The following is a 9,858-nucleotide window of genomic DNA, read 5'->3' on the forward strand; positions in this document are numbered from 1 at the left end:
AAGGGGCGGGGCTTAAATGAGGAAATGGGTGGGGCTTAAATGAGAATTGAATTGTGAAGGGGCGGGGCTTGAATGGGACTGGGTGAGGTAGGCGGGGTTTAAAGTGGGTGTGGCAAAGGGGGCGGGGTCTAAATGGACTGGGGGAGGTTAATGAGGGGCTTTAATTAAGGGGATAATTCATAAAGTTGGGGCATTTAATTAGGGGGTGTAATGGATTGGTTGATTAATTAATGGATTAGTTAATGGATTAATTAATTAATTGATTAATTAATGGATTAATTAATGGAGCAAGGGGGTTAATGAGGGACTTTATGGATTGGTAAATTAATTACAGGATTAATTAATGGCATAAGGGGGGATAATGAGGGATTTTAACAGATGGGTTAATTAATGGGATGAATTGATTAATTGGACGCATGGATGGAATAATTAATGAATGGATTACTTAATTATGTGAGGGGTTTAATGAGGGGTTTTCATGGATGAATTAATTAATGGATTAATTAATGGATTAATTAATCAATGGAGGGAGGGAGGTTAATGAGGGTTTTTAACAGATGCATTAACTAATTAATGGGTTAATTAATTATATGATGGGGGTTAGTGAAGGGGTTATTGAGCGGTTAATTAATTAATTAACGGGGCTAATTAGCGGCGAATTAACCGCAGGCTCGTTAACGAGGCGCTGAAGGAGGAGCTGGGCCGGATCCACGCCCTGGAGCAGCGGACGCTGACCCCGGAGCAGTGGGAGGCGGAGCGCGGCTCATTAGCATAAATCTGCATACCCATTTCCCCCATCTCGGCTTCATTTACATGGATTTGCATAAATTCCCACAGCCCGGCTCTGATTGGTCGAAGCCACGCCCCCTTTAGGGCCTGAAATGGAGGCGGAAGAGGGCGGAGGTGGCGCTCATTTGCATAAGTTTGCATAAAAAGGCAATAAACATTCCTCATTTGCATATTGTGGTGATGTCATTCATTCAGGGCAGCTCTGGGTGGGATTACTTTGCATAAATTTGCATAGGAGCAATAAACATTCCTAATTTGCATATGGGGTGATGTCTTCCTTGGGCAAGGACTGATTTGGGGTGTGGCTTATTTGCATAAATTTGCATAGAACACAATATACTTTCCTCATTTGCATATTTTGATGGCGTCATTAGCTGAGAGAAACTTTGGGGTGTGGTTTATTTGCGTAAATTTGCATAAAAGCTACAAACATCCCTCATTTACATACAGCTTTGACTTCATTGGGGGGGGACAGCTTTGGAGTGGGGTTTGATTTGCATAAATTTGCATAGAGGCAACCAACGCCCCTCATTTGCATGTAGCAGTGATGTCATCCTTGCGTGAGTGCTTTGCAATGGGGGTAGATTTGCATAAATTTGCATAAAGGCAACGCACCTCCCTCATTTACATGCCATGACTTCATCCTCAGGCAAAGGGAGCCTGTAGGATTGGCTTAATTTGCATAAATTTGCATAAATCTGACGTGATTTAGCTGGGAGGTGCTGCCAGTCCGAGCCCCCAGCGCTGCCATTGCGGCTCCTCGCGGTGCATTGTGGGTACCGAGGCGGAAATGCCCCGTGTTCACGCAATGCATTGTGGGGACCGAGGAGGAAGTAACCCCTCATTTCCGCAATGCTCCCGGCGCTCCCACTTTGAGCTCCCAGTTCTCCCAGTTTGGCTCCCAGCGCCCCCACTGCTCCCAATTTGAGCTCCCAGTGCTCCCAGTTTGGCTCCCAGCGCTCCCAGTTTGGCTCCCAGCGCTCCCAATTTGGCTCCCAGTGCTCCCAGTTTGGCCCCCAGTTCTCCCAGTTCGGCTCCTAGCGCTCCCAGTTTGGCTCCCAGCGCTCCCAGTGCTCCCAGCCCGAGCCCCCAGCGCTGCCATTGCGGCGCCCCGCGGTGCATTGTGGGTACCGAGGCGGAAATGCCCCGTGTTCCCGCGCTAAAGGGAGAGGGGCAAAAAAGAGGCAGAGGGGTTTGGGGGCGTGGCTTTGCAGGGTGGGGGAGTGGTCTGGGAAAAATGGGGGGGAGGGGCCAGGAGGAATCCTTAATTAGCTCTAATTAACCCTTAATTAACGCTTAATTAGCCCTAATTAGCCCTAATTAACCCCCACAGGTGCCGGGGAGCGGATCGAGAACACCATGGAGGCTTTCGAGAAGTGAGGCCACGCCCCCTTCCCTTGGCCACGCCCCTTCCTTGGCCACGCCCCCTTCCTTGGCCACGCCCCCAAGGGCTCTGAGGCCCCCAATTGGCTGTACCTCAAAGCCACGCCCCCTTTCCCCCTGTCCCCACCCCCAGTGCGATTGCTAATCGCTATAATTGGGTACAATTCTAAACCCCGCCCCCTTTCTAGTGGCTCCGCCCCCTGCACTGTCTTTGATTGGCTGAATATCTTAACCCCGCCCCCTTTTTTCTTGGCCACACCCCACTGCCAGCACCAGGGACACAAATTGTCTCTATTGCTAAAGTCCGCCCCCTTTTCCTTTGGCCACGCCCACAACACAAGCTGCGAGTCCTCTGATTGGCTGGCTATCTTAACCCCACCCATTTCTTCAAGCCACGCCCACTGTGTAGTCTCTGGTCCCTCTAATTGGCTGAATATCTTAACCCCGCCCCTTTTCCTTTGGCCACGCCCCCACCGCCAGCACTGAGCTCTCTAATTGGCTGTATGGCTTAACCCCGCCCCGTTTTCTGTGGCCACGCCCCCACCACACTCTCCAGGGTCTTTAACTTACTTTACAGCTAAGCCACGCCCCTTTTTATTGGTCACGCCCCCACCACACTCTCCAGGGTATTTAATTGACTTTATTCTTAAGCCCCGCCCCTTTTCCTTTGGCCACGCCCCACACCCCCACCTTTAGCACCAATGGCTGAGATTAAATTTATAGTTAAGCCCCGCCCCCTTTTCCTTTGGCCACGCCCCCACTGTTAGCACCAAGGGCTGAGATTAACTTTTTACTTAAGCCCCGCCCCTTTTCCTTTGGCCACGCCCCCACCGTTGGCACCAATGGCTGAGATTAACTTTATACTTAAGCCCCGCCCCCTTTTCCTTTGGCCACGCCCCCACCGCCATCACCAAGGGCTGTGATTGGCTTTCTACCTAAGCTCCACCTCTCTTTCTGTGACCACGCCCACACCACCAGCTCCGAGGCCTATAATTGGTTGCAGATTTAAGCCCCGCCCCTTTTCCTTTCGGCCCCGCCCCCAGCGCGGTGGCGCAGGGCTGTGATTGGCTGGAGCTGGACGTGCGCCGCACCCGCGACGGCGTCGTCGTCGTCTGTCACGACCGGGAGCTATGGCGGCAGAGCGGCCGCCATCTTGACGTCTCCCAGACCGATTACAAGGTTAATTAGTTAATTAATTAGTGGTTAATTAGTGGTGATTAAGCGTAATTAGGGGGTTTGGGGTTAATTAGGGGTTGGTGAATGTGGGGATGGGGGGAGAGGGTTGATTGGGTTTGGTTAATTAGCGGGGATTGGGGTAATTAATGGGTGTTGGTAGTAATTAATGGGAATTGGGGGTGATTAACGGTAATAACGGGTAATTAATGGGAATTGGGGGTTAATAATGGTTTTTAATTGGAATTAGTGGTAGTTAGAGGGGAGAAATTGTAATTAGTGGGAATAAATTGTAATTAGCGGGAATAAATTGTAATTAGTGGGAATAAATTGTAATTAGTGGAAATAAATTGTAATTAGTGGTTGACTAATGGTAATTAAGTGTAATTAATGGTTAGTAGTGGTAATAAATGCTAATTAGTGGTAATAAGTGGCAATCAGTGGTTATTAGTGGTAATGAATGGTAATTAGTGGTAATTAATGGTGATAAATTGTAGTTAGTGGTAATTAGTGGTAATTAATGGTAATCATGGGTAATTAATGGTAATAAATTCTAATTAATTCTAATAAATTGTGGTTATTGGTAATTAATGGTAATTGGGGCTAATGAATGATAATTAGATCAAGTGAATGGTAATTAATGGTAATTAAAGGTCGTTAGTGGTAATTAATAGTAATATATAGCAATTCATTTTAATTACTGATAATTAATGGTAATTGGGGCTAATGAGTGTTAATTAGTCGAATAAATGGTAATAAGTGCAAATTAATGGTAATGAATGGTAATTAATTGTAATTAATGGTAATGGATGCTAATGAATGGTAATGAAGAATAATTAGAGGTGATAAGCTCAAATAATTGCTAATTAAAGGTAATTAGTGGGTATTAATGGTAATTAATGGTATAAAGGGGTAATTAATAATGTAAAATTTTATTAGTTAACTAATTAAATTAGTGGTAATTAAATTGGTGTTAATGAATTGAATTAGGTAATAAATTAATGTTAATTAATGTTGATTAATGGTAATTGCTGCAAATTAATGGTAACAGTGAATTAGCTGTAGTTAATTTGTAATTAATACCAATTTTCTCTAATGAACTATTAATTAACCTTAATTAACCCTTAATTTAGCACCATTAACATTAATTTACCCTAATTAACCATTGATTAACCCTAATGAACCATTAATTAACCCTAATTAACCATTGATTAATCTTGATTAATTGTTAATTAGCCCTAATTAACGATCAATTAACCCTAATTAGCTGTTAATTACCCCCCCCCAGGACCTCCCCCCCTACCAGAGCCCCCTGGAGGTGACGTTTTCTCCAGGTGAGGAAAAATCGGAATTTTGGGGCAATTTGGGTCAAAAAATGGGAATTTGGGGAAAATTTTGGGGTGAAAAAAGAGAAATTTGGGAAAATTTGGGTCAAAAATTGGGAATTTTGGGGCAATTTGGGTTAAAAAATGGGAATTTTGGGAAAATTTGGGGAATTTGGGGGTGAAGAAAGAGAAATTTGGGAAAATTTTGGTCAAAATTTGGGAATTTTGGGGAAATTTGGGTTAAAAAATGGGAATTTGGGGAAAATTTGGGGGTGAAAAAAGAAATTTGGGAAAATTCGGGTCAAAAATCGGGAATTTTGGGGAAATTTGGGTTAAAAGAAAATTTGGGGGTGAAAAAAGAGAAACTTGGGTTAAAAATTGGGAATTTTGGGGAAAATTTGGTTTTAAAAATGAGAAATTTTGGGTGGAAAAAATGGGAAATTTGGGAGAAAAAAATGGAGAGTTTTGGGAAATTTGGGTTAAAATTTGGGAATTTTTGGGAGAATTTAGGTTAAAATGAAATTTTTGGGATCATTTGGGGAATTTCAGGGATAAAAAAGGGGAATTTTGGGTTAAAATTTTGGAAATTTGGGAAAATTTTGGGTCAGAAAAGGGGAATTTTGGGATAATTTGGGTTAAAAATTGAAATTTTGGGGAAAATTTGGGGAATTTTGAGGTGAAAAAAGAGGAATTTTGGGAAATTTTGGGTCAAAAGAGGGGAATAGTGGAGAAATTTGAGTTGAAAATTGGAATTTTGAGTAGAAAAATGGGAATTTTGGGTTAAAAATGGGAAATTTGGGGTAATTTGGGTAAAAAATGGAAATTTTGGGAAAATTTGGGAAATTTAGGTAGAAAATTGGGAATTTTGGGAAAATGTTGGGTCAAAATATGGGAAATTCAAGGGAATTTTGGGGTAAAAAAAGGAAAATTTGTGATAATTTCAGTTAAAAAATGGAAATTTTGGGAAAGTTTTGGTGGAAAAAAAGGGGAATTCCCAAATTTTGGGAAAATTTGGGGTTAAAAATGGGAATTTTTGGGGAAAAAATCTGAATTTTAGGAGATTTTTGGCAGAAAAAATGGAAAATGTGGAGACAAAAAATCGGAAATTTTTGGGACTGTTTTGGTTAAAAAATTTGGAATTTTGGGAATTTCACGTGAGTAAAAGGGAATTTGAGGTTAAAAATGAAAGTTTACAGAAATTAGGGTTAAAAAATGTGAATTTTGGGAAAATTTTGGTAGAAAAATGGGAATTTTGGGTCAAAATTTTGAAATTTTGGGGAGTTTTTGGTGGGAAAATGAGAATTTTTGGGTGAAAAAATGGGAATTGTGGAGGAATTTTGGGTGGGAAAATGGGAATTTTGGAGGAATTTTGGGTGGAAAAATGGGAATTTTGGAGGAATTTTGGGTGGAAAAATGGGAATTTTGGAGGAATTTTGGGTGGGAAAATGGGAATTTTGGGCAATTTTGGGAATTCTGGGCAAACCCTCCCCTCCCCCACACCTCAGCCCCTCCCCCACCCCACAAAATTTCCCAAAATTCCAATTTTTAACCCCAAAATCGCTGGAATTTTTTAAATGGGGGCGTGGCCTAACGAGGTTTAGCCCCGCCCCTCCACAAGCCCCGCCCCTTTCAGGCTCGTTCTCCTCCGGCTGCGATCGCCGAATTCCCCGATTGGTCGACGTCTTCCGGCGCTTCCCGCGGCAGCCAATGAGCATCGAGGTCAAGGACGACGACGATGACCTCATCAATGAGGTCACAAAAGGGGCGGGGCTTAATTTGGGGGCGGTTTTGGGCCATTTTGGGCAATTTTGGGGCATTTTTTGGCATTTTTGGGGTGAGTTTTGGTGATTTTTGGGTAATTTTTGGTAGTTTTGTTAAATTTTGGTCATTTTTGATAATTTTTGGGTCATTTTGGTGATTTCGGATCAATTTGGGGATTTTTTGCGTCATTTTGGGTGATTTTTTGTCCATTTTTGGGTCATTTTTGCCAATTTTATGGACATTTTTTTGCTGTTTTTTTGGTCATTTTGGGACAATTTTTTGGGCTATTTTAGGGTCAAATTTGGTCAATTTTGGGACAATTTTTTTGGCATTTTCAGTTCATTTAGGGACCATTTTTTGGGTCATTTTAGGGCCATTTTTGGGTAATTTTTGGGTCATTTTAAATCATTTTTGGGTAATTTTTGAGTCATTTTTAATCATTTTTTGGGTAATTTTTGAGCCATTTTCTGGTCATTTTTTGTGCCATTTTAGGATCATTTTTGGGTCATTTTTTGAGTTATTTTGGGTCATTTTGGGACCATTTTGAGTTGATTTTGGGACTTCTTTTTGGCAAATTATATGGCCATTTTTGGCCATTTTTGGGCCATTTTGGGACCATTTGTTTGACAATTTTTGGGTCAATTTCTGTCATATTTTGGGCCATTTTATGGTTAATTTTTAGCATTTTTTGGTCCATTTTTGAGTCATTTTAGGACCATTTTAGGGCCATTTTTTGCCATTTCTTTGGGTCATTTTTTATCATTTTAGGGAGATTTTTGGGTCATTTTTGGTCCATTTTGCAATCCCTTTTTTGCCCATTCTGAGTCATTTTTAAGACCATTTTTTGGGGTCATTTTGTGTCAATTTTGGGTAATTTTCGGCTCATTCTTTGAGTCATTTTAGGGAAATTTTTTGGTCATTTTTGGTGCCATTTTAGGAATTTTTTTTGGGTCATTTCAGGGCCATTTTGGATAATTTTTGTCCATTTTAGGGTCATTTTTGAGCCATTTTGGGACCATTTTTAGGACATTTTTGGCCATTTTGAGTAATTTAAGGACAATTTTGGGGTAATTTCTGGGTCTTTTATTTTTGGGCCATTTTTAGGAAATTTTTTGTTGTTTTCTGGGCCATTTTCAGGTCATTTTAGAACCATTTTTGGGTCATTTTAAAACCATTCTTCGATCTTTTTCTGGACCATTTTGGGTCATTTTTTTTCCATTTTAAAATCTTTTTTTGGCCATTTTTGGCCATTTTTGGTGTCATTTTAGAACCATTTTTTGGTCACTGCTAAGTCTTTTTTAGGACCATTTTTGGGGCAATTTTATGTTAATTTTTTCCCATTTTTGGGTCATTTTGAGACCCCGTTCTGGAAAATTTTGGGGTCATTTTTGGGCGATTTTGTGCCAATTTTTGAGGTATTTTTTTCTGCCATTTTAGGATCATTTGTTTTGGCCAATTTTGGTCATTTTTTTGGTCATTTGGGTGCAATTTTTTGTCAATTTTGGGGCCCTTTTAAAACTTTTCTGGGACATTTTGGGTCCTTTTGGGTCATTTTTTTTAGACCATTTTTTGGGTCATTTTGGGACATTTTTTTGGACAATTTTTAGGTCAATTTGGTCAATTTTTGGTAATTTTTTGGCCCATTTTTGGGTCATTTTAAGACCATTTTGGGCCATTTTTTGGGGTAATTTTTTGGTCACTTTTTGTGCCATTTTAGGATCATTTGTTTTGGCCAATTTTGGTCATTTTTTGGGTCATTTGGGTGCAATGTTTTGTCAATTTTGGGGCTTATTAAAAATTTTTTGGGACATTTTTTAGACCATTTTTTGGGTCATTTTGGGACTTTTTTTTGACAATTTTTAGGTCAAATTCGTCAATTTATTGTCAATTTTTGGTAATTTTTTGGCCCATTTTTGGGTCATTTTAAGACCATTTTGTGCCATTTTTTGAGGTAATTTTTTGGTCACTTTTTGTGCCATTTTAGGATCATTTGTTTTGGCCAATTTTGGTCATTTTTTTGGTCATTTGGGTGCAATTTTTTGTCAATTTTGGGGCCCTTTTAAAACTTTTCTGGGACATTTTGGGTCCTTTTGGGTCATTTTTTTTAGACCATTTTTTGGGTCATTTTGGGACATTTTTTTGGACAATTTTTAGGTCAATTTGGTCAATTTTTGGTAATTTTTTGGCCCATTTTTGGGTCATTTTAAGACCATTTTGGGCCATTTTTTGGGGTAATTTTTTGGTCACTTTTTGTGCCATTTTAGGATCATTTGTTTTGGCCAATTTTGGTCATTTTTTGGGTCATTTGGGTGTAATTTTTTGTCAATTTTGGGGCTTTTAAAAATTTTTTTGGGACATTTTTTAGACCATTTTTTGGGTCATTTTGGGACATTTTTTTGGACAATTTTTAGGTCAATTTGGTCAATTTTTGGTAATTTTTTGGCCCATTTTTGGGTCATTTTGGGACTTTTTTTTGACAATTTTTAGGTCAAATTCGTCAATTTATTGTCAATTTTTGGTAATTTTTTGGCCCATTTTTGGGTCATTTTAAGACCATTTTGGGCCATTTTTTTGGAGCAATTTTGTCATTTTTGGGTCAATTTTGGGTCATTTTTTGACCTTTTTTTTGTCATTTTTTCACCATTTTTGGGTCATTTTAAGACCATTTTGGGCCATTTTTTTGGAGCAATTTTGTCATTTTTGGGTCAATTTTGGGTCATTTTTTGGTCATTTGGGTGTAATTTTTTGTCAATTTTGGGGCTTTTAAAAATTTTTTTGGGACATTTTTTAGACCATTTTATAGGTCATTTTGGGACTTTTTTTGGGACAATTTTTAGGTCAATTTTGTCCATTTATGGTCAATTTTTGGTAATTTTTTGGCCCATTTTTGGGTCATTTTAAGACCATTTTGAGCCATTTTTTGGGGTCATTTTGTGTCATTTTTGGGTCAATTTTGGGTCATTTTTTCACCATTTTTTGTCATTTTTTCACCATTTTTGGGTCATTTTGGAGCCATTTTGGGACTTTTAATTTTTCATTTTATAGCCATTTTTGGCAAATTATGGGCTCATTTTGGAACCTCTTTTTTTTGGACAATTTTGGGTTAATTTTCTGCCATTTTAGGGCCCTTTTAATTTTGGGCCCATTTTTGGGTCACTTTATGGCCATTTTTGGCCATTTTTAGGGCAATTTTAAGACATTTTTGGGTCATTTTTATGCCAACTTAAGATCTTTTTTTGGTGATTTTGGGACCACTTTGGATCATTTTTTTTTTACCTTTTTTTTTCTTATTTTTGGATAATTTTTGGGTCATTTTTGGGATATTTTGGGACCATTTTTGGGTTCATTTCAGGGTCAATTTTGAGCTATTTTTCATCATTTTCGCTTCGTTCCGCTGCCGTTTTTTCCCATTTCCACCCCAATTTTT

General features: G+C 39.6%; 2 protein-coding genes across 3 annotated transcripts in view; both read left to right on the top strand.

Moving 5' to 3' along the window:
* BOLA2B (bolA family member 2B) overlaps nucleotides 1-959 on the top strand; it is a 2,506-nt gene extending 1,547 nt beyond the window's left edge. For both annotated transcript variants that reach the window (XM_041413334.1, XM_041413333.1), the window contains one exon: nucleotides 670-959. In XM_041413334.1, coding sequence (XP_041269268.1) covers nucleotides 670-678 — 9 coding nt within the window. In that variant the 3' untranslated portion in view covers nucleotides 679-959. The remainder of the gene's footprint in view (nucleotides 1-669) is intronic.
* A 638-nt stretch (nucleotides 960-1,597) lies between these two features.
* LOC121340522 (lysophospholipase D GDPD3-like) lies at nucleotides 1,598-6,422 on the top strand (the record flags this gene model as incomplete). Its single annotated transcript, XM_041413328.1, has 5 exons — nucleotides 1,598-1,622; nucleotides 2,123-2,165; nucleotides 3,216-3,351; nucleotides 4,634-4,679; nucleotides 6,304-6,422. Coding segments are annotated over exons 1-5 (369 nt in total), but the record flags the coding sequence as incomplete, so codon positions are not given.
* Nucleotides 6,423-9,858: the final 3,436 nt, after the last annotated feature.

The sequence above is a fragment of the Onychostruthus taczanowskii genome, unplaced genomic scaffold (assembly GCF_017590055.1).
Source record: "Onychostruthus taczanowskii isolate IOZ18803 unplaced genomic scaffold, ASM1759005v1 scaffold405, whole genome shotgun sequence".
NCBI classification, from domain to species: domain Eukaryota; kingdom Metazoa; phylum Chordata; class Aves; order Passeriformes; family Passeridae; genus Onychostruthus; species Onychostruthus taczanowskii.